Source organism: Leucopleurus acutus (assembly GCF_964270905.1).
Source record: "Leucopleurus acutus genome assembly, chromosome: 5".
Taxonomy (NCBI): Eukaryota; Metazoa; Chordata; class Mammalia; order Artiodactyla; family Delphinidae; genus Leucopleurus; species Leucopleurus acutus.
This window is the reverse complement of record NC_139147.1, coordinates 71,142,986-71,168,748: the sequence shown is the minus strand read 5'-3', so window position 1 is coordinate 71,168,748 and position 25,763 is coordinate 71,142,986. Positions and strand designations below refer to the sequence as shown.

Here is a 25,763-nt window from a genome sequence, read left to right as displayed (position 1 = left end):
GGCTCTAGAGCGCAGGCTCAGTAGTTGTGGCACACGGGCTTAGTTGCTTTGCGGCATGTGGGATCTTCCCAGATCAGGGCTCGAACCTGTGTCCCCTGCATTGGCAGGTGGATTCTTAACCACTGCGCCACCAGGGAAGCCCTACCTTATTAAGCTTTTCTTTAAGAAAGGCATGACAATCTCTAAGACGGGCCATTTCAAAAAGAAAAGAGAGCTTCCAAATTCTTCCGTTCACATCATGCTTTAGAATCAGTATTTAATCGTGAATAGAATTCCTTTTTTTTCTATTTTAGTAAGTGGTTTGACTATTTTTATAAAAACAACAAAAACTGTATTCTTTTAGTTTTTCTGCCAGATTTTTTTTTTTTTAAGAAGATGTTGGGGGTAGGAGTTTATTAATTAATTAATTTTTGCTGTGTTGGGTCTTCGTTTCTGTGTGAGGGCTTTCTCTAGTTGTAGCATGTGGGGGCCACTCTTCATCGCGGGGCACGGGCCTGTCACTATCGCGGCCTCTCTTGTTGCGGAGCACAGGCTCCAGACACGCAGGCTCAGTAGTTGTGGCTTATGGGCCTAGTTGCTCCACGGCATGTGAGATCCTCCCAGACCAGGGCTTGAACCCATGTCCCCTGCATTAGCAGGCAGATTCTCAACCACTGCGCCACCAGAGAAGCCCTAACCTTAAGCTTTTCTTTAAGAAAGGCATGACAATCTCTAAGGAGGGCCATTTCAGAAAGAAAAGAGAGCTTCCAAATTCTTCCATTCACATCATGCTTTAGAATCAGTATTTAATCGTGAATAGAATTCCTTTTTTTCTATTTTAGTAAGTGGTTTGACTATTTTTATAAAAACAACAAAAAGTGTATTCTTTCAGTTTTTCTACCAGATTTTTTTTTAACATCTTTTTTGGAGTATAATTGCTTTACAATGGTGTGTTAGTTTCTGCTTTTTAACAAAGTGAATCAGCTATACATATACATACATCCCCATACCAGATGATATTTTATCTCATTAGTTTAATATTATTTTCATTAGAGGAAACCACAAAGTAAACTTTGTGTATAACTTTGTGTATAATAATATTTAAGGCTGTATTTGCATTATTAATCTGTGTCCTAGGTTCTGACCTCAAATGTAATGGTACCTTTCAGAAGGTTGGAGAACATTATTTAATTAAGATCTGTTAGTTTTTTTCCCCTCAACATTTCTCAAATGAAAAATTGTTATATTTGGAATTCATATATATAAAGAGGGATGATCAGGTTTTCCCCTGTTTCATAATGAGTAAACATTCACTGGTATACTTAAACTATATTGTGCATCTGACTTAGGGTAGAAAACAGGAAATAGTTCCTGACAGACTTACTAGCCATTGAAAAGGGGAATTGAAAAACTTGCCTTTGGGATCTTTCCTCAAGGTCATAAAAACAGAAATAATTCTGATATACACAGTTGTTGTGTTTGGTCTCTGAAGAAATGAACTAGACCATTAATTGATTTATCAGAATTTGAGCTAGTAAAGATTTCTTTGTTCGAAGGAGAGAGAAGAAAAAGGAGAAAAACAAAGGCAAAAGAATAGCCAGAAACCCATTATTCTTTAACTGTGTCACCAAGTTTTGTACTTTGTTTTTAATATTTTGAGAACATTAAGTTCTTGATTTTATACCTGATTAGGATTGGTTTTCTTTGCCTAGCTACATAGAACAGATGGGCTTCTTGTTTGACAGGATTTGGTTATGGGAAGAGAAAGTTAAAGGCAGAGACATTAGCAGAATCATTTTCTTTTTAAAATCCTCATAACTTAAAATTTAATAAATACCAAAGATAATATACTCATGAAGTCTGTCTTGCACAAAGGTAATGAAAAGAGGTACCACTGAGAGAGATGGGACACCATCCCCACATAAACATGGAAAGTGACATCTTTTTTTTTTTTTTTTTTTTTTTTTGTGGTACGCGGGCCTCTCACTGCTATGGCCTCTCCCGCCGCGGAGCACAGGCTCGGACGCGCAGGCCCCGGACGCGCAGGCTCAGCGGCCATGGCTCACGGGCCCAGCCGCTCAGTGGCATGTGGGATCCTCCCGGACCGGGGCATGAACCCGCGTCCCCTGCATCGGCAGGCGGACTCTCAACCACAGCGCCACCAGGGGAGCCCAGAAAGTGACATCTGATAAGATTATAGAATCTTGGGATTTGAAACTTTTATTTGTTGCTTAAATAGAAATAAGAAATTAGGTTTCTCTTAACCAGTTATTTGGAGCGAAGACCCTATTGAGATGAGAGTAAACATTTTTGGTTTATCAAGGGGTTGTTTTATTGATTGAAGAACTATGCAGAGAACATTTTGTGGCATTAAGACTGCATAAACAACTACAAGTTTTCTGTACCTGCACCTAGAATTCTCTTCATCCCCAAAGTTTCTTCCTGACAACTCCAAGGATGCGTGAATATCTAAATATAGATTACAGAAGTTAGACTTGACATGTATAGTCACTTTAAAATTTTACTTTTATAGTGTTAGCTTAGAAATAGGGCAAATATTTAATTCTCAAAACATCTTAAATTATAGGTAGTGGTAGGGTCCCCTGGCAGGTAGTCAAAGCCTGCAAAGCCTAAGTTTCAGGTGAGACATTTTCACTCTTTCTGAAAAATCCTGTTTTCACAAAATATTGTGTGTTTTATGTGTGATATTTATGACAAAACCACAATATGTTCAATGTCAGTGATAATGGGTTCATTGAAGGAAATCTGTTCCATGGCCAAGTGATGGAAGTTGTATTTTCAGAAAGATTTTTGTCTGTTCTCAGATTCATTTAGGCCCAATATAAATGTCTTCATCTGATGTTTATACTTTTATTCTTTTTTTAACATCGTTATTGGAGTATAATTGCTTTACAATGGTGTGTTAGTTTCTGCTTTATAACAAAGTGAATCAGTTATACATATACATATGTTCCCATATCTCTTCCCTCTTGCGTCTCCCTCCCACCCTCCCTATCCCACCCCTCCAGGTGGTCACAAACCACCGAGCTGATCTGCCTGTGCTATGTGGCTGCTTCCCACTAGCTATCTGTTTTACATTTGGTAGTGTATATATGTCCATGCAACTCTCTCAATAAGCACTAGTAACAATAGACTTTTGCTTTATTTTGCATCAAGGAACCTGAAGAAATAAATGCAGATGATGAGGTGCAGGATACTTGTGACAACAAGGAGGATGACCTGGGAGCTGTGGAAGAGCAACGCAGTGTTATTCTACATCTCTTATCACAGCTCAAGCTGGGCATGGACTTAACAAGAGTAAGTAATGGGATAAACAATCTAAGGAGATCATTCGATTAGGACTATACCTATGATTGTTAATGTTGTCAGGGCTTTTTAATCTTTATGAGTTGGTTTCTTAGTTGCTCGATCAGCATTTATTTTCATAAAAAATGTGATAGGTTTTTTGTGCAACATTAAGTCACATGGCAAATAAAGACCTATAGTCTTGTTTCTGTACAAAATAAAAGGGATCCATTGGAATACAGAATTGGAAAATCTAAAGAAAAGGATATAATCCCACAAAACCATTAAAGTCATTGATACTTCTACTTTATTCTTACTTCCCATTTTGGATAGTGTTTTGGGTATTAATCTATAACAGAGATCAGCAAACATTTTCTGTAAAGGACCAGATAGTAGATATTTTTAGCTATGTGGACATAGATCTCTGTTGGAACTATACTTGACTCTTGAACAGTGTAGGGGTTAGGGTAGCCAACCCCCCATGTAGTTGAAAATCCGCATATTACTTTTGACTCCCCCAAAACTAAACTACTAATAATCTGTTGTTGACTGGAAGCCTTACCAATAACATAAACACTCAATTAATGCAAATTTTGTTTCTATGTATATGTATTACTAGTATATACTAGACATCAAAAATGAAAATATAATGTGAAAAAAATTTTTTTACAGATATAATGATTCATGCATTGATAATGAAGAAGCAGCAATATGATTGCTTTATGGTAGCCTAGTGTAATCAGCTTCATGGTAGCCTAGCCTATACACTAATGAATGAATTGTTATAAAATTTTTATGACATACAGTATTGCAGTCATATTCATAAAACAATATTGGAAACATTGTTACATTTTAAAAAAAAACCCACATACCTGTGATAATACACAGTTTTTCTCTCATTGTGAGAGAGGTACGGTACTTTAATGTAATTCTTTGAGAGCGAGGTTATAAAACAGTAAGAAAACGAGGTTATAAAACAGTAAGAAAACTAACATATTATTCATTTTATATTACATACTACTCACCTTAATCCTGTGTAAGAATAGACTATCCACTTCAATACAAGTCTTGCACATGATGTTCTACATGTATATTTTTGTATATTTATTGGAAAAAATCCATGTATAAGTGGACCTGCAGTTCAAACCCATATTGTTTAAGGATCAGCAGTACTCAACTCAGCCTTTGTAGTGTGAAAGCAGCCATAGATAATATGTTGGATGGGCATGGATGTATTTCAGCAAAAGTTTATTTACACAAACAGGATGCCAGATTTGGCCCAAAGGCCATAGTTTGCAAACCCCTGGTCTACAGCCTTGCTACTTTAAAAGTGTGGCCTGAATTAATTTGATAGTGAGAGCCCTTTCACTATATATGTGTATATCAAATCACTACAGTGTACACTTTAAATATCTTAGTTTTATTTGTCAATTATGCCTTAATAAAACTGAAAGAAGAAAAAAGTGTGGTCTGAAGATCAGTAGCATCACCATCACCTGAGAACTTGTTAGAAACGCATAATCTCGGCCCCCAATCTCAAAGTTAGAGAACCAGAATCTTCATTTCAGTAATATGTATATATACATTAAAGTTTGAGAAGCACTGATTTATAGTTTTTAATTTTAGGCCCATCTTCTCCATTCCCAGTTTATCAAATTAGTGTGCCTTAATTTGTTTTAACAATTAATCCATGACATTGATTTAAAAAGCCAGTAAGGTTTAAAACCTATGTATGTCAAACATTTACTACTGTGGAATTACATACTTTGAGTTACTATTGACACTACTTTGCATTAGTGTGGGATTTCAAAATTGACTTCACGAGGTATATTTCAAATTGAGGTTTTTGAAGGTAGTGGAAGTGTATATTAAAAGGTTGTTTGATTCCAGTGAGTTACTCACCTGAAAATGCAACTTAAATATAGAAAGCATTTTTCCTTTAGCATTCACTTTGAAGCATTTCAAAATCAAAAACACAGTTCTTTCTTTACTTAGACTTATAGTAATTATAGGAGGGTTTTTAAGTAAATTGATTGAATTAATAGCCTACTAAGAAGCAGACGTTTTAGGAATAAAGAAACCCATTTAAACATTCATATTTCATCTAACCTTAGTATTCAACTGGGTATCTTTTTTTTTTTTTTTTTTTTTTTTCGGTACGTGGGCTTCTCACTGTTGTGGCCTCTCCCGTTGCGGAGCACAGGCTCCAGATGCACGGGCTCAGCGGCCATGGCTCATGGGCCCAGCTGCTCCGTGGCATGTGGGATCTTCCCAGACTGGGACACGAACCCGTGTCCCCTGCATCGGCAGGCGGACGCCACCAGGGAAGCCCAGGTATCATTTTTATTCTAGAAATATTTTTTATATTAGTGGTTCAGAAAAGACTATTAGTTGTAAAATAGGTTAAAATGAGCAGTCAGGTAAGGAGTTTATTTGGTTATTATGGTATTTGCTGTCCCTTAGTAGATTTAGGTTTGTAAGGCATAAGAACAGTGTTAGGGTTTATGAGGCATAAGAACATTTGAAAAGAATGTTCTGTGATAATAATCCAGATGGTAAAGTCTCTCTTGACATGAATAATGAATTTAATATCGTTTCCCCACATTTGTGCATTGTTAATTGAAGAAATACATATGTATTGCGTTTATATATAAAATCATTAGCATTAACTGATCACAAATTATGAACAGCCATATAACATTTAAAAGAATGGTACTTTCTGAGCAACATTAAAGAACCTGGTGACTAAACTGCAGTCACATATACCTCCTGTCTAACAATGACACTGATACAACAGATGTTTATTAAGCCCCTCTTATATTCCAGACACTGTGCTAGGTGCTGGGGCTACAGCAACCAAGAAGGTAACTGTGGTCCTGGCTTGCATGTTGTGAGTAAGTAATAGCCATTTTCCCCATTATTTTGTTCTTTTAAAAGTAATATTATAGGGACTTCCCTGGTGATGCAGTGGTTAAGAATTCCCCTGTTAATGCAGGGGACACAGGTTTAATCCCTGGTCCGGGAAGATCCCACATGCCGCGGAGCAACAAAGCCCGTGTGCTGCAACTACTGAGCCTGCGCTCTAGAGCCTGTGAGCCACAACTGCTGAGCCCACGTGCCACAACTACTGAAGCCCGTGTGCCTAGAGTCCGTGCTCCGCCACAAGAGAAGCCACCGCAATGAGAAGCCTGTGCACCACAACAAAGAGTAGCCCCTCAATTATCTGAAGATACTAATTACTGTTTTTTTGTATTGCTCTCTCTGGTTGATTTGTTGTTGTTGTTGTTGTTTTAGGTGGTGCTGCCTACATTTATCCTAGAGAAGCGTTCCCTGTTGGAAATGTATGCAGACTTTATGTCTCATCCAGACCTGTTTATAGCCGTCTCTAATGGAGCTACAGCTGAGGACAGAATGATTCGTTTTGTTGAATACTACCTTACCTCATTTCATGAAGGCCGTAAGGGAGCCATTGCTAAGAAACCGTACAATCCTATCATTGGAGAAACGTTTCACTGTTCCTGGAGGATACCAAAACGCGATGTAGCATCCAGTGTCATTAGCAGCTCTTCCACCCAGGCTGTCACAAATCATGCTCCTCCATCAGAGGAGGCTTTGAGCCAGGTGGGATCAGACTGTTACACAGTCAGATTTGTTGCTGAGCAGGTTTCCCATCATCCTCCAGTCTCAGGATTTTATGCAGAATGTGCAGAGAAGAAGATGTGTGTAAATGTGCACGTCTGGACTAAGAGCAAATTCTTAGGCATGTCGATAGGTGTGACAATGGTTGGGGAAGGTAAGTAGAAAAATTATTCTCCAATTTTTAATATCAAACTATAACCTTAAATTTGGGGAAGCTAGAGAAATATTAGTTATAAATTTGAACTGCTATGTGTACTACTTTTTTCCCCAACTCCTAGTATGTTTCAGAATACTGGTGGCGGGGGGAGGGGGCATATCTGTCAACAAGTATAAATTCTTTTTTTTTAACTTTTTTTTCTGATTTTAAATGTAAATTATTTTTATTATAGAAAATTTAGAAAACTTAGAGGTATCAAGGAGAAAATACAAGTATCTCTAATCCCTTCATCCAGAGATAGATAAATTTAGCTAGTATTTTGTATTTTTTCTATGTGTGTATGTTCATACTTTTAGTTTTATAAAATTAGGATTCTCTCTATGTAGTTTTTTGTCCTCCTTTTTTGCACTGAATATTCATTTTCCCAAGTTATTAATAATGCTTTAAAACATGTTTTTGTTATTATAAACAGCACTCAAGAAATATTTTCTAGGTAAATCTATATCTATATCTTTTGTATTTCATAGGAGATATTCATAGAATATTTTAAAATATATTGCCAAACTTTATATCTACTCCAGCAAATGATTATGAAAAAACAATTTAAGGAAATACAATATTTTTTGGCTAAGAATAGAAAAAACAAATTAACAATAACAAAAATATCTCCACAGAAATCATTGCAGAGTTAATGAAAATATAATGGTCTGCCATTTTAATGTTAAGGAACACTCTCGTGCATAGGAAAATTTGTTCTAAATATAAACTTACAGTGTAAGCATGGCATAATTAAGCTTATGACCCTAACATTTTGAAATTGTGTTATTTTAGCCTTGAAGAAAATATATTATCCCCTTTTTAAGCTTTCCTCATCTTTAACTCCTGTTGTGCTGTCTTACCAATTTCCAAATGTTTCAAACTAATCAAAACTTTTATAACATTAGAAGATATTTTATTAGTTAAAAAAAAAAGTTTGTTATCTCCAGTTATAAGCTGCATCACATTAACCCTAGGCTCTTCACAAATCAGTTTACTTACTTTAGAAATGAAAAACCTGAAGCCTAGAGGTGATGGGATATGTCCAGGATCATAGAAGTTAAGGCATAGTCGGATTTAGACCCTCATTCTTTGACACACTCTCCCCGAGGACAGTTACTCTTAACAGTTCATGGAACAGAGAATATCTGGTGATAGTATCTTCTCCCACTCCAAGAAAGGAAATACCTCAAGAAATGAGGAAAAGCATTAATATCTTAACCATGCATTGAGAAGGATGTATATGATAGTTATTTTTTGATTTGCTAGTTATATATTCATGGATTTGTCTTTTTTAAATTAAATTGCTATTGACACTCTCAACAGAAAGTAAATTAAATCAGAGAATGGAACTTCTGACAGTTTATTTTGCTTCTGTCAGCAGCCATGTTTTTATTGAAAAGTAGGGGAAAATTCTGTTTAATTATCAGATAAATGAGATTTTAGAATACTTTGAATCTCAGTTATCCTAACTAGTCTTATTTTCCCATTCAGTAGAAACTGATTATATATTTATTAGACGTTAAATTCCATAGTGAATATTACTTATGTTAACTATATTCCTAGAAATCAAAGATCATGAATCTAGTTTATAAGGCCAAATGTTTTTAGAAAAGTATGTGATATCCTTTCCAACTTAGAATTAATCAACAGTTATTATTAAATACTTGAAATATAACCAAGTATGTTATGTATGTCTTCTGACAGCTCCCATTATATATAAATATATCACATACAGAGCCATGTTCCTTTTCAAATGGCTCAATATTAATTGTTGCCCATTGTGAAAACTGTTAAGGGCAATACAAATTAATAGTTGGCGTTGCTTTATGTAAAGTAGACTACTTTAGAATCTCAGTCTGTCTATTTGTTTATCCTAAAAATAGACTATATTAAAATATTTATCATAATTTTTGCCCTTATTTGTGAACATTAAGAACACAGTAGTTAATGAGCATTCATTAAGAGAGACATGCCATCATAGTTCAGACTAGTAGTACACATCCAGTTTGGTATTTGTTTTTATGGTGAACTAGGTAATGAGCTTAGGTTAGTAATGTAGCTCAAGTCTCCTTAATGTCTCTTAATTATCTAGGATAGATTGATTACTCATTTATGTAATTCCCCTTTTTTTTGTAATTCCCTTTTTTATATGTTTTTTAAAGCCATCTTTATAGCATCACTTAATGTGGAACAAGCCCCATTAGAATAATATTTGTTTGAAAACTACCACTTCTAACTCTTGTAGCTTCACCTTAAATACTTCAGAATTTGGCAAACAAAATTATTATGAGGACCTTAGTTTATATCATAAAATTACTTTTTTTCTTTCTTAATATGCATAGAATAGAATGAAGAACACTTTCTCCCCGCCCTCGCCCCCCCATCATACCATCTGAGATTAAGGTCTGTGACTCTCTAATGTTAGATATTTAGTTATTCCAAAAACTGCTTAAATTATTAGTACTAACTAATGATCAGATCTTATGATGATACAGTATAGCATGGACCTAAATTCTGACTTAAGGTTTTATTTTACTTTTAGGAGCATTAGAGAGAACTCTTAAACAGTTTCCACTGCAACATTTTCTGGTCCCATGAACCCCAAAGGGATCATAAAGTCATAATGAAAGTAACCTCGATTCACTATTACCAGGAATTGTTGTCAAATACAATTGTAAATGAAGCCAATTTCATCCAAAGCTAAAAAAAATTAAGCAAAATTATGATGTTCATTTACCAGGCAGGAGAAAAACTTAATATGGATTTTTCATAGCTGTCTTTTTTTTTTTTTTTTTAAGATATTAACCACTTTTATGTTTTCACATTCAGGAATCCTCAGTCTACTAGAGCATGGAGAAGAGTATACGTTTTCTCTACCTTGTGCATATGCCCGGTCAATTTTAACTGTTCCTTGGGTAGAACTGGGTGGCAAAGTCAGTGTCAACTGTGCAAAAACTGGGTATTCAGCCAGCATCACTTTTCATACTAAGCCGTTTTATGGTGGCAAACTGCACCGGTAAGAATATTTTAGTGAAACCTGGCTCTTATTCTATCAGTTTGATCTTGTATTATAACTCTTTATTCTTTTTCTGCTTTGTTTTATGTGAAATAGGATTGGATTTTTATTCATGTTTATTTTTTGTTTAATATATTTGATCTTTGAAGGCATTCTGGAAATCACGATCTGGTTTTAAAATAGTGACAGATCTATCTTCTCTTGTAAACTAGAACTCCTAACAAATGGACATGTAGCTTCTGGCCCAATTTCTGCCTTTAAAGGGACTCAGACTTGGATCCAGACCTCAGTAGAGGTAGTGTCGCTACAAGTTAGGATGAAAATACATCTAATCATAAGAAATAGTTCAAGAAGCACAATGATGGAAGTCAATATCTTTAGGCACCAGTATTGAATGTGGCTTTGTTCTAATTCCATCTATGAATCGGCCAGTTATTATACCCCTTTAGTGGCTTGTTGGTCTTTTCAGCACTCGTCCAGATGACCCAACTCCATGAAGATAAGTTTTCTAATAGGATCCTCAAAAGGATACTGACTCTTTCCTTAAGCTTTTGATGTCTACTTTCTTGATGTGAACTTTCTTGAGTTGATTAAGAGATAAAATCCCTTTTAAGGATTTCCCATATTTATTCTATCCATATGTGTTATCACATGTTGAGCCATGAGTGGGAACTTTCCCATATTTATTATGATTCAGTGGGTTCCTTTCCATTATTAAATCTCTGCTACCGAGAAGGAAATAAGAGGCTGTTAAAGGCTTTCCCACATAACGTTCATTTGTATTTTTACATATGAATTTTCTGATAGTTTTCAGTTAACACCTATTTCGTATCTAGTACACATAATGTTACCTCACTTGCATGTTCAGAATTATCTTCAAATTTTGTAACAGCTCAACTATATGATAGCTATTCTGATTAATTTTTAAGTCTTAAGTTTCAAATGTCCTTTTATAAAAACTCATTATAGTTTTGAGCTCAGGTTAATTTTTTGTCAAATGCAAAATATCCAAACCTTTGTCCTGAATCAGTGCTTTATCTTGCCTTAAATTATAATAATAAATATAAGCTATAATTTATCATACTGCCAGGACTACCTTAATTTAGAGAATCAAAATTCATCCCCCAAATCTTACCATTGCCATGACATTTAGATGGTTCCTGCTGCAAATATCCTGCATAGAAATTTTCTCTTGGTTTTCATACTTTGAAAGGAGACTTTTTTAAGACTCCTAATAATTTTAGATAGATATCCTTGGTTTGTTAGTGATCAGTCATTATATTTGCCATCTTATTTCTTTGAATTTCTTATTTAAATTGGCTTCTTTTCTCCCTTCATACTTTTTTACCTATCCATAAGGCCACAAGTATTGGATCTTTTTGTTACTTGGAAGTATACTTTTGGTTGACTCCAAAGTTTCCTCATTTTTTCCACTCTGATTTCCCTTAAGACCAATGGATTTACCTAATTTCTTGTTTAAAAGATTCATATTTGAAACAGACTTCTCTATTTTACAGAATATTTTACAGAATATTTTAACTAAGACTCTTTCATGTCTTTATTAATAACCATGCCTCCCTCCTCAGACATAGCCTAGTTTTTCCACTGCTGTCTGCAATCAAGCAGACACATTATCTGCTGTCTGCATTTGATATAAATATATTATCTTCCACTTGTCTTTCCTTACTCCCTCATTTTCCACAACTCTCTCTGATGGAGCCAAACAGGCCTAGTTAACTATTCCTCATGTCCTTGTCCATCTCCTGATCCCATTTTCCACACTCACTTTAGGATGGTGATTTTTTAAATATATGTAGCAGTATAATGTCATTAAGATTTATGTTAACTAACTGCTAAGTGGCATACTTTTCTGCACACTGAAGATATAGAAAAGTAAAAAGACGATCTCTGCCTAAGGTTTTAGTCTAATATTAGAATGCAGGACCCTATCTTTGGAAAGCATTTATAAGGCTTTTAGGAAAAACTCATGTATAATAGACAATTAAAAATAAAGTCTGTTATTATAGTAACCATAGTGATGGAAAAGGACAATAATGCTGTGAACCTGGGATTAGGTAATTATTGTACCCGAAAATGCTCTTCTGCTAAAGTAAAAAGAGCAACATGATGCTCAACGTACTTCTTATTGTCTGATAAAGGACGCCTATCACTTTTTTCAGGAGAGATAAACTACTTTCCTGGTATTAAATTTTGAAGGGATTTGTATCAAGTATTCTTATGTAGTGGCATTGAGTAACATAATAGAACAATGTCTTTAGTTCTGCATAAGATGTAATTCCCTTCATGTGGTATTTCTTACATATACATCAGTAAAACCCAAAGCTGAAGTCTTAACTTTCAATCTTTAAATAAAATTTTTCTGTATGAAGCCAAGTTAATATATCCAGTGATTTTCTGGTATTCTAAATAGCTATAGAGACAGGGTCTAGATAATCTAAAAAGTCAACTTGAGGACTTCCCTCGTGGTCCAGTGGATAGACTCCACGCTCCCTATGCAGGGGGCCCAGGTTCGATCCCTAGTCAGGGAACTAGATCCTGCATGTCGAAACGAAGATCCTGCACGCGGCAACAAAGATCCTGCATGCTGCAACTAAGACTTAGTTTGCGTAGCCAAATAAATAAGTAAATATGGAAAAAAAAAAACTTGATGTCGTTCTTAGAAAGTGAGACAGTAAATGCCTTATTGGTTATCAGTTATCCTCACTTTAGAGATGAGTAGGATGGCAACTTAAAATTTAACTCTTTGGTAAGTATTTTAAAAGCAGCGTATTCCATATCATTATTTGATACAAGACCTAGATTTATATGCTTTAGATATTTAGGTATTCATTTACATATTGTCTGTGATTGCTTTCCTGCTACAGTGAAAGAGTCAAGTTGTGACAGAGACAGCCTGGCCCACGAATCCTAAGATATTTACTTTCTGGTCCTTTATAGACGTTCACTAACCCTGCATTAGACTGTTAAGAAGAATTGTTATAAGCAAAATGAGGCGAGGCCCTTCTTCCTCCTTATGCTCCTTTTGCAAGTTCCTCATGGCCTGCCTCTAGCATGTGCAATTCTTGTTCCCTGCCCCAGTTCTCATCACGATGCTCTTGCTGTGTGTAGCTGCACTAAGCAGCAAAGACCCCATGTAACCCAGCATGCATGGACAGGGACCTAGGGTTTGTTACTTTTTAAGTGGAAAGGCTTGTGAAGGAGATAATGATAACTTGAGAGATTGTGGCAGTAAAAGAAAGATCAAGTGAGAAACGGATTATTATTCCTCAGTTCACAGAATATAGTTCTGGGTATATGTGGTTGGAAGATGGAAGAGGTAAGTGTTCAGTGTCATCTCTTCATATCATGTTTGGTTACAGATAAATTTTCAAGGAAGGAAACAATGTTGACAAGTGGGATCAGAGAGGAAACATGGATGTCACAAAAAACATTCAGTCAGGCAAAAACCCTTAGCAGTGTAGTTACTTAAGTTCAAACGCTTTGAGGTATAACCTAGAGTTCCCACTCCTGCTGTAATCAAGCAGACTTGTAGTCACGGTGTTCTTTGTGTCCAGTGAGGTACAATTATGCCTAACGTTTAATTTGGGATGTTTGTTGTGCTCTTGATTCCAAACCCTCGTACACCTTGATCTCTAAGATCTGGCTCATTTGCTTATTGGCTCCTACACCTCTGCCTTGAGCTCTGAATTTGTAGACCATTCACTTCTCCTGCTTAAAAACTACGGACTCCCTAAATTCAACTACAACCTTCTGGTTCCCAGGCCCTTGGCTTATATCTGGCAAATGCTGTTTATGGTTCCTGAGCTGTCACCTGAACCTGGGCTTTGGTCCTTTGGATTCCCCCCCCAGCTTTTTTAATATTCATTCATTCTTTTTTATTTTGGCTGAGCCTGGTTTTAGTTGTGGCATGCGGACTTCTTAGTTGCGGCTTGCATGTGGGTGGGATCTAGTTCCCTGACCAAGTATCGAACCTGGGTCCCTTGCATTGAGAGCATGGAGTCTTACCCACTGGACTACCAGGGAAGTCCCTGGATTCTCTTTTGAATCCAGATAAACCGTAATCTCTGGCACACTGACCAGAACCTAACATTTGCCCACTATTCTTTGAGTTCTGAACCTCTGTCGAATCTGACCCTGTTGTTGTTTGTGTCCGACAGTGAACATAAAGTACTTCATTAAAAATAATTAGACCTGTTTCTATTCCAGCCTTCATTTGAGCTGCATCCTGTCTGTGTCCAGCCAGATAACTCTTCATTAAACTTTCAACAACATTAGTGCTTGAGTTCTCTGAGTTTTGTGTAGATAGTGATAATTTTTGTATACCAGTGCTCTTTTTGTCAAGAGAATTAACAAATGTTTAATGTATCTTTTATTTTTTTCTACCTCTTACTGATTTGTCTGGTTTCTATATTTAATTTAAAATTAAGCTTATGTGGTTTTATACAGAATCTGTATATCCAGAATTTAAAATATAGGGACTCTAAACTTTTAAATAGGACTAGTTTGAAAAAAAGTTGAATAGACTGTAGTGTTGTAACATTTTTATTCTGTAATAAAAAAGAAATGTTAATATTTTTCATATTCCTAGTTTTAATATTATAATGGTTGTTTGTAGCAAGCATTTAAAATACCACACTTTGTGATCACATATAGTAACTGAGTCTCCAGTTTGATTCCTAGTATTCTTTCTCAAATTAAATTGATGTTATTTGAAAAAATTATCTAGGAAACTACCAGGGATTTACAAAGACTTTGTAACTGACAAATTGACTTGTAATTGTAACTGAATTTGGCACTGACAAATTGAAGTGATATGTGTAACTAATTTAAGCAGAATTCACAAAGTACATTCTGGGTTTCAGAATTCCTAAGAAATAAGCAATATTACTTACTAGAGCATATCTTTTTTTTTTTCTGTCTGCTTCTAGGGTTACAGGTGAAGTAAAGCACAACATCACCAACACTGTTGTATGCAGAGTACAAGGGGAATGGAATAGTGTTCTTGAGTTCACTTACAGCAATGGAGAGACAAAGTGTGTGGACTTGACTAAATTGGCAGTGACAAAGAAAAGAGTAAGACCTCTGGAGAAGCAGGACCCATTTGAATCCAGGTATGTCATCCTTGCATCCATCCAGGAAAGAGTCAGAAACTCTGGATCTTAATCTAAGCCTTTTCACTAACTTCCAGCCCTGGGCAAGTCACTTCACTGCTTTGCATCAGCTTCCTCATCTATAAATTGAAAGTATTGGTCTGATCTGATGCTCTTAAACCCCGTACCAGCTATGACATTATGTGATACATAGTCACATTTTAGTAAAAATAAAACATTAACTGGGCAAAAATATTAACATTTTGTAGTCAAAGGATTACTATCCTTATCATAAAAACTCTTCCAAATTATTAACAAAAAGATGGGTACCCCAGTAGAAAAATAGGCAAAGACACAAAGAGGTAGTTCACAAAAATAGAAAAAAAGAAATGCCCACTAAGAAAATGAAAAATTGTTTAGTGTAATTAGAATTTAAAGAAATATAAACAATAAGACAAATTCATTTTTTAAAATGGTATCTCTTTTGGAAAAAGTATGAGCGAATAGACATTTTCACATTGCTGGTTAGAGAGGTAAATTGCTACAGCCTTCCTAGAGGGTATTTTGTCAATATATGTCATAGGCCTTTAAAAGTAAATGAAGTGGATCTGTATGTGTTAACAAGGTAGTCTCCAAAATGTATTGGCAGTGGTTGCTTCCAGAGAGGAATACTGGGGTCTGGGATAAGAAAGAGACTTAACGGGCTTCCCTGGTGGCGCAGTGGTTAAGAGTCCGCCTGCCGATGCAGGGGACACGGGTTCATGCCCGGGTCCGGGAAGATCCCACATGCCGCAGAGCAGCTGGGCCCGTGAGCCATGGCCGCTGAGCCTGCGCGTCCGGAGCCTGTGCTCCGCAATGGGAGAGGCCACAACAGTGAGAGGCCTGCGTACCACAAAAAAAACAAAAACAAAGAGACTTACTCTTCACAGAATGCCCTTTTGTACTGTTTAAATTTTATGTCACATGGAAGTATTACTGTATCAAATACAAGGAAGCATTAATCATCTTAAGAACACATAAATGAAACCAAACAATTTATAAGTAGATGTGTAAAGGGATTTAATACCTTTTAACCAAAAACTCAGCTTCAGTCAAAAAATAAAACAGCAATGATTGAAAAAAATTCTTCTATGGGTGTATTTAGGATTTATTTAGGAGAGTTTGTCAAGGTTTGGTATGTGGACCCCTGGGGCCCTTGAGACCTGTACAGGGGGTCTTCAAGTTGAAAAAACTTTCATAATAATGCTAAGATATTATTTGTTTTTTTCTCTCTGTTTGCACGTGCATTGGTGATACAAAAGCAATGGTGGGTGGCACTGCTGGGCCTTAGCACCAATCAAGCAGTGGCACCAAACTGTACAAGTAGTCGTGGTATTCCTCACTGCCATGCAATTTTTTTCTTTTCGGCCTTGCAATTTTTTTAAATACCATTTTCTTTTTAAAATCTGCTTGAAAAGCAGTACAGATTATTAGTTTTATTAAATCTGGAACATTGATTACCTGTCTTTTTTAATATTCTGCATGACAGATTTGGAGTATACATAAAGCTCTTGTGTTAGATAATAAAGAAGTACAGTGGTTATCTGGAGGAAGAGCACTTGTTCAGTTGTTTGAGTTACAAGCAAATTACCCTTTCTTGAAACACTATTTTTACTTAAATGATCGACAAAGTAAGGCTGTCCTAATTTTAATATTGGGCAGACATTTTCCTTATAAATGAACGATGTGAACATGGCACTTCAAGGAAAACAATTGGCAGTATTTTTTTTTCCTAAGATGTTGGGGGTAGGAGTTTATTAATTAATTAATTTATTTTTGCTGTGCTGCGTCTTTCGTTTCTGTGCAAGTGCTTTCTCTAGTTATGGCAAGTGGGGACCACTCTTCATCGCGGTGCGCGGGCCTCTCACCATCGCGGCCTCTCTTGTTGCAGAGCACAGGCTCCAGACGCGCAGGCTCAGTCGTTGTGGCTCACGGGCTTAGTTGCTCCGCGGCATGTGGGATCCTCCCAGACCAGGGCTCGAACCCGTGTCCCCTGCATTAGCAGGCAGATTCTCAACCACTGTGCCACCAGGGAAGCCTGGCAGTATTTTTTGCTAATAATAAAATTTAAACGGAAACAACCTAAGTGCCCATTCACAGATAAATGGATAAGGAAGTTGTGAGGTATATATTTTATATATATATATATATATATGTATAATGGACTATTATCCAGTCCTTAAAAAGATGGAAATCCTGGGCTTCCCTGGTGGCACAGTGGTTGAGAGTCCGCCTGCCGATGCAGGGGACACGGGTTCGTGCCCTGGTCCGGGAAGATCCCACATGCTGCGGAGCAGCTAGGCCCGTGAGCCATGGCCGCTGGGCCTGCACGTCCGGAGCCTGTGCTCCGCAAAGGGAAAGGCCACAACAGAGAGAGGCCCGCATGCCGCAAAAAAAAAAAAAAAAAAAAAGATGAAAATCCTGCCATTTGTGATAACATGGATGGATGCTTTATGTGAAGTCAAGTCTCAGAGAAAGAACAAATACTGTATGATCTCATTTACATATGGAATCCAAGGGAAAAATAAAAAATACTGCACTGTTGATGGGAATATAAATTGGTGCAGCTGCTATGGAAAATAGTATGGAGGTTCCTCAAAAAACTATGTACTCCTATGTTCACTGCAGCATTATTTATAATAGCCAAGATATGGAAACAACCTAAGTGTCCATAAATGGATTAATGAATAAAGGAAATGTCATATATATATATACACACACACAATGGAATATTACTCAGCCATAAAAAGAATGAAATCTTGCCATTTGAGACAACATGGATGGACCTTGAGAGCATTATGCCAAGTGAATTAAGTCAGACAGATAAAGACAAATACTGTATGATCTCACTTATATGTGGAATCTTAAAAAAACCAAAACCAAAACCAAACAGCACATAGATACAGAGAACAGAGATTGGTGTATTTCTGAAATGCCAGAGGTGGGCAGCTGGGGAGTGGGTGAAATGAATGAAGTAGGTCAAAAGGTGCAGACTTCCAGTTTTAAAATAAATGTCATGGGGATGTAATGTACAGCATGGTGGCTATAGTTAATAATACTGTATTGCATAATTGAAAGTTGCTCAGAGAGTAGTTCTTAAAATTCTTCATCACAAGAAAAAGAACTTTTTTGGTAATTATGTACGGTGATGGATGTTGACTAGTCTTATTGTGATGATCATTTCACAGTAATATAAATATTAAATCATTATGTTGTACACCTGAAACTAATATAATGTTACATGTCAACTATACCTTAACAAAAAAATTAATTTAAAAAATTCACAGAAAAGGAGATCGGACTGTGGTTACCAGAAGTGTGGGGCAAGGAGTGAAGGAATTGAATGAACTTCCAGTTATAAGATAAATAAGTACTGGGGTTGTAATGTACAACATGATGATTGTAGTTAACACTACTGTATGGTATGTTTGAAATTTGTTGAGGGAGTAGATCTTAAGAGTTCTCATCACAAGGAAAAGAAGTTTTTTTTCTATTTCTTTAATTTTGCATCTATATGAGAGGATGAATGATGATTAAACTTACTGTGGTAATCATTTCACAATATATGTAAGTCAGGTCATTATGCTGTACACCTGAAACTTACACAGAGCTGTATGTCGATTATATCTCAGTAAAACTGGAGAAAAAGAGACTTCGCTGGTGGTCCAGAGGTCCAGAGGTTAGGACTCTGTGCTTCCAATGCAGGGGGGTGCGGGTTCAATCCCTGGTTGGGAAGCTAAGATCTCAAGTGCCACCTGACACGGCCCAAAAAAAAAAAAAAAAAAAACTGGAGAAAAAAGTGGAGGTTTAAAGACAGAAATCAAAATTTTGGAAAACTTGTATCTGTCACAATAAACTGAAAACTTCCCTAGTAAAGAGTTTTCTGATGAAATTGGTGGTGAAACTAATTAATGTGATCTTTAAAATATGATAAAATATGTCAACATCTGGAAGATCATTTTTCAGATGACCAATGCATGTTATTACAAAATTATGCATGGGTAAAAATTCCATTCAAGGTGCAAATTAGACCAATGGATTTCCATGTCGCAGAGCATGAAAAATTCATTGACATTTTTCAGTTTCCACATTGCAGCTAATCTTTTAAAAACTACCATTTGCTGAGTTTTAATATGGTATCAAAGAACTGAGTTGTTTGAAATATCTATTAAAATATTCTTCCATTTTCCAGCTGTATGTCTGTGTGAAGCCATATTTTCCTTATATACTTTAACTAAAACAATATGTATCTCAATAGATTGAATGTAGAAGCAGATATAAGAATCTGGCTATTATTGAATCAGATGTTTAAGAGATGCTGCTGTATTCTCTTTGCTAAACTTTTATTATAGATATTTGTCTACATTCCTGGGGGTTATTGGTCTTTTGTTTTCTTTGGAAGAAAGTTTTTAACCACAAATTTAGTATCTGTAGTACCTAGGGCTATTGATGTTATAGGTTTCTTCTTCTTTTTTTTAAATATAAATTTATTTATTTTATTTATTTATTTTTGGCTGTGTTGGGTCTTTGTTGCTGCACGCGGGCTTTCTCTAGTTGCGGCGAGCGGGGGCTACTCTTCGTTGCAGTGTGCGGGCTCTTGGCACACAGGCTCAGTAGTTGTGGCTCGCAGGCTCTAGAGCACAGACTCAGTAGTTGTGGCACACGGGCTTAATTGCTCCGCGGCATGTGGGATCTTCCCAGACCAGGGCTCGAACCCGTGTCCCCTGCATTGGCAGGCAGATTCTTAACCACTGTGCCACCAGGGAAGCCCTATCGGTTTCTTCTTGAGCAAGTTTTGGTAGTTTGTGTCTTTCAAGGAGTTGGTTCCTTTAATTTTTCAAATTTATTGGTGTGTATTTCATAATATTTCCTTATTCTTTTAATATGTGTAGGATCTGTAGTGGCCCCACACTCATTCCTTGTATTGGTGATAACTTCTTTTCCTGATCAGTGTGATTAAAGGTTTATTAATTTTACTTAAAGAACTAGTTTTTGGTTTCATTGACTTTTCTCTATATTTCTGTTTTCTTTTCCATTGATTTCTGTTCTTAATTCCTTTTCTCTGCTTATTTTTTGCATCATTTGCTATTCCTTCCTCTAGTTTCTTAAAATAGCAGTTAGGGACTTCCCTGGTGGCACAGTGGTTAAGAATCCGCCTGCCAATTCAGGGACATGGGTTCGATCCCTGGTCCGGGAAGATCCCACATGCCGCAGAACAACTAAGCCTGTGCGCCACAACTACTGAGCCTGTGCTCTTGAGCCCGCGTGCCACAACTACTGAAGCCTGCATACCTAGAGCCCGTGCTCCGCAACAAGAGAAGCCACCACAATGAGAAGCCTGTGCAACACAACGAAGAGTAGCCCCTGCTAATCGCAACTAGAGAAAGCCCACGCTCAGCAGCAAACTCAACACAGCCCAAAATAAACAAATTTAAAATAGAAGTTAGGTCAGAGTCAGCAAACTTCTTTTTGTAAAAGGCCAGAGAATAAATATCTTAAGCTTAATGGGCCAGATAGTCTCTATCACAGCTACTCAATTCAACCTTTGTAATGTGAAAACAGCCAGACAGGAAACGGATAGATGTTGTTATATTAAAATAAAAGCCTATTTACAAAAATGAGCATTGGACCGTAGTTTGACCCCTGGTTTACATCACTGATTTTTCTTCTTTCATAATATAAATGTTTAATGCTATATATTTCCCTCTAGGTCTGCTTTATCTATATCCTGCAACTTTTGAACATTTATTTATTTATTTGTTTATTGAAGTATAGTTGATATACGGTGTTGTGTTAGTTTCTGGTGTACAGCAGAGTGATTCAGTTTATACATATAGTATTTACATATTGTTTTTCATATTTTTCTCCATTATGGATTATTACAGGATATCAAATATAGTTCCCTGTGCTAGACAGTAGGACCTTGTATCTATCTTATATATATTAGGGTTTTTTCTGTTTTTTTGTTTTTTTGGGTTTTTTTTTTGCGGTACACGGGCCTCTCACCGCTGTGGCCTCCCCCGCTGCGGAGCACAGGCTCCGGACGCACAGGCCCAGCGGCCATGGCTCGCTCCGCGTCATGTGGGATCCTCCCGGACTGGGGCACAAACCCGCGTCCCCTGCATCGGCAGGCGGACTCCCAACCACTGTGCCAGCAGGGAAGCCCTATATATTAGTTTCATCTGCTAATCCCAAACTCTTAATTTATCCCTCCTCCATTCCTTTTCCCCTTTGGTAACCATAAGCAGTTCTCTAAGTTTGTGAGTCTGTTTCTGTTTTGTAAATAAGTTCATTTGTATCATTTTTTATTTAGATTCCATGTATAAGTGATACCGTGTGATATTTGTCTTTCTCTTTCTGACTTGTTTCACTTAGTATGATAATCTCTAGGCCCATCCATGTTGTTGCAAATGGCATTATTTCATTCTTTTTATGGCTAAGTAGTATTCCATTGTATATACATACCACATCTTCTTTATCCATTCATCTGTAGATGTACATTTAAGTTGCTTCCATGTCTTTTTTTTTTTTTATTCACACTTGTGGGTTTTTTTGTTTTTTGGCCATGCCCTGCGGCATGCAGGATCTTAGATCCCTGACCAGGAATTGAACCCGTGCCCCCTGCACTGGGAGCATGGAGTCTTAACCACTGGACCGCCAGGGAAGTCCCCTGCTTCCATGTCTTGGCTACTGTATATAGTGCTGCTATGAACATTGGAGTGCATCCAATTTTTGAATTATAGTTTTCTCTGGATATATGCCCAGGAGTAAGATTGCTGGAACATATGACAACTCTATTTTTTGTTTTTTAAGATCTCAGGGGACTTCCCTGGTGGTCTAGTGGTAAGACTTCGCATTCCAATGCAGGGGGCACAGGTTCGATCCCTGGTCAGGGAGCTAATATCCCACGTGCCTTGGGGCCAAAAAACCAAAACATAAAACAGAAGCAATATTGTAACAAATTCAATAAAGACTTTAAAAATGGTCCACATAAAAAACCCCTTGATATTGTTTTCCATAGTTGCAGCACCAGTTTACATTCCGACCAACAGTATAGGAGGGTTCCCTTTTCTCTACACCCTCTCCAACATTTATTATTTGTAGACTTTTTGATGATGGCCATTCTGACCGGTGTGAGGTGATACCTCATGGTAGTTTTGATTTTCATTTCTCTAATAATTAGTGATGTTGAGCATCTTTTCATGTCCCTATTGGCCATCTGTTTGTCTTTGGAGAAATGTCTGTTTAGGTCTTCATCAAAGATACTGGCCTGGCTTGTAATTTTCTTTTTTGTTATTTTTGTCTGGTTTTGGTATCAGGGTGATGGTGGCTTCATAGAATGACTGGGAGTGTTCCCTCCTCTTCCATCTTTTGGAAGAGTTTGAGAAGAATCAGTATAAGTTCTTCTTTGTATGTTTGGTGGAATTTCCCAGTGAAGCCATCTGGCCCTGGACTTTCGTTTGCTGGGATTTTTTTTTTTTAAATTACAGACTCTATTTTACTTCTAGTGATTGCTGTGTTCAAATTATCTGTTTCTCGATTCAGTTTTGGTGGGCTGAATGTTTTTAGAAACTTGTCTGATACTGCTGAACTGAATGAATAAGCATTTTCAGAACTCTAATGGAAAACTGATGAATTCATAAAAGTGCTAACAAAACATCAAGATGAAAAAAAAATTAATTACATGGGACTGACTGAACTGATGAGGATGATTATAATTTTTGTGACTTTCTGTTTGAATAAAAAAAAAAGAAACTTGTCTGTTTTTTCTAGGTTGTCCAATTTGTTGGCATATAATTATTTATGGTATTCTCTTATGGTTTTTTTTATTTCTGTGGTATCAGTTGTTATTTCTCCTCTTTCATTTCTTATTTTGTTTATTTGGGTCCTCTCTCTTTTCTTCTTGGTGAGCCTGGCCAGAGGATTGTCGATTTTGTTTGCCCTTTCAAAGAGCCAGCTCTTGGTTTTATTGATTTTTCTCTATTGTTTTTTTAATCTCTATTTTGTTTATTTCTGCTCTGACCTTTATTATTTCCTTCCTTCTGCTGATTTTAGGTTTTGTTTGTTCTTTTTCTAATTCTTTAGATAGTAGGTTAGGTTATTTATTTGAGATTTTTCTTGTTTTTTGAGGAAGTCCTCTATTACTGTGAACTTCCCTCTAAGAACTGCTTTTGCTGCGTCCCATAGATTTTGTATGGTTGTGTTTTTATTGTCATTTGTCTCAAGGTGTTTTTAAATTTCCTCTCTGATTTCATCATTGACCCATTGGTTTCTTTTTTCTTTTTCTTTTTTATTGGAGTAAAATTGCTTTACAGTGTTGTGTTAGTTTCTGCTGTACAATGAAGTGAATCAGCTATATGTATACCTATATCCCCTCCCTCTTGGACCTCCGTCCCCGCCTTCCTCCACATCTAGGTCATCACAGAGCACTGAGCTGAGCTCCCTGTGCTTTACAGCAGGTTCCCACTAGCTATCTATTTTGCACATGGTAGTGTATTTATGTCAAACCTAATCTCCCAGTTTGTCCTACCCTCCCCTTCCCCCACTGTGTCCACATGTCCATTCTCTACATCTCTGTCTCTATTCCTGCCCTAAAAATAGGTTCATCTGTACCATTTTTCTAGATTCCACATATATGTGTTAATATACAACATTTGTTTTTCTTTCTGGCTTACTTCACTCTCTATGACAGACTCTTTGTCCATCCACATCTCTACAAATGACCCAATTTCACTCCTCTTTGTGGCTGAGTAATACTCTACTGTATATATGTAGCACATCTTCTTTATCCATTCATCTACTGTTGGACATTTAGGTTGTTTCCATGTCCTGGTTATTGTAAATAGTGCTGCAGTGAACATTGGGGTACATGTGTCCCTTTGAATTATGGTTTTCTTAGGGTATATGCCCAGTAGTGGGATTGCTGGGTCATATGGTAGTTGTATTTTTAGTTTTTTAAGGAACGTCCATACTGTTCTCCATAATGGCTGTATCAATTTATATTCCCACCAACAGTGCAGAATGGTTCACTTTCCTCCACACCCTCTCCAGCATTTATTGTTTGTAGATTTTTTTTAAAGAAATTTATTTATTTATTTTTGGCTGCGTTTGGTCTTCGTTGCTGCATGAAGGCTTTCTCTAGTTGCAGTGAGCAAGGGCTACTCTTTGTTGCAGTGTGCGGGCTTCTCATTGCAGTGGCTTCTCTTGTTGCGGAGCATGGGCTCTAGGTGCGCGGGCTTCAGTAGTTGTGACATGTGCGCTCAGTAGTTTTGGCTCGTGGGCTCTAGAGCTCAGGCACGGTAGTTGTGGTGCACAGGCTTGATTGCTCCACAGCATGTGGGATATTCCCGGACCAGGGATCAAACCCGTGTCCCCTGCATTGGCAAGCAGATTTTTAACCACTGCTCCACCAGGGAAGTCCTGTTTGTAGATTTTTTCTTGATGAGCATTCTGACCGGTGTGAGGTGATACCTCGTTGTAGTTTTGATTTACAGTTCTCTAATAATTAGTGATGCTGAGCATCTTTTCATGTGCTTCTTAGCCATCTGTATTTCTTCTTTGGTGAAATGTCTATTTAGGTCTTCTGCCCATTTTTGAATTGGGTTGTTTGTTGTTTTGATATTGTGCTCCATGAGCTGTTTGTATATTTTGGAGATTAATCCTTTGTCCATTGCTTTATTTGCAAATATTTTCTCCCACTCTGAGGGCTGTCTTTTCATCTTGTTTATGGTTTCCTTTGCTCTGCAAAAGCTTTTAAGTTTAATTAGATCCCATTTGTTTATTTTTGGTTTTATTTTCATTAGGAGGTGGGTCAAAAAAGATCTTGCTGTGGTTTATGTCAACGAGTGTTTTTCCTGTTTTCCTCTAAGAGTTTTTTTTTTTTTTTTTTTTTTTGCGGTACGCGGGCCTCTCACTGCTGTGGCCTCTCCCGTTGCGGAGCACAGGCTCCGGACACGCAGGCTCAGCGGCCATGGCTCACGGGCCCAGCCGCTCCGCCGCATGCGGGATCCTCCCAGACCGGGGCACGAACCCGCGTCCCCTGCATCAGCAGGCAGACTCTCAACCACTGCGCCACCAGGGAAGCCCCTCTAAGAGTTTTATAGTGTCCAGTTTTACATTTAGGTCTTTAATCCATTTGGAGTTTATTTTTGTGTGTGGTGTTAGGTGGTGTTCTAATTTCATTCTTTTACATGTAGCTGCCCAGCTTGTCCAGCACCAATTTTTTTTTTTTTTTTTTTTTTTTTGGCTGCATTGGGGCTTCGTTTATGTGCACGGGCTTTATCTAGTTGTGGCAAGCAGGGCCTACTCTTCATTGCAGTGCACGGGCTTCTCATTGCGGTGGCTTGTCTTGTTGTGGAGCACGGGCTCTAGGCGCACGGGTTTCAGTAGGTGTGGCACACAGGCCCAGTACTTGTGGCTCATGGGCTCTAGAGCGCAGGCTCAGTAGTTGTGGCTCACGGGCTTAGTTACTCCGTGA

The 25,763-nt window shown here is 37.3% G+C and overlaps 1 protein-coding gene across 1 annotated transcript in view; it reads left to right on the top strand.

Moving 5' to 3' along the window:
• Positions 1-25,763, top strand: part of OSBPL11 (oxysterol binding protein like 11) — a 94,911-nt gene that overhangs the window by 50,466 nt on the left and 18,682 nt on the right. The window contains exons 8-11 of the mRNA XM_082840270.1: positions 3,157-3,297; positions 6,580-7,078; positions 9,950-10,136; positions 15,086-15,268. Of these exons, the coding sequence (XP_082696396.1) occupies positions 3,157-3,297; positions 6,580-7,078; positions 9,950-10,136; positions 15,086-15,268 (1,010 nt within the window). The remainder of the gene's footprint in view (positions 1-3,156; positions 3,298-6,579; positions 7,079-9,949; positions 10,137-15,085; positions 15,269-25,763) is intronic.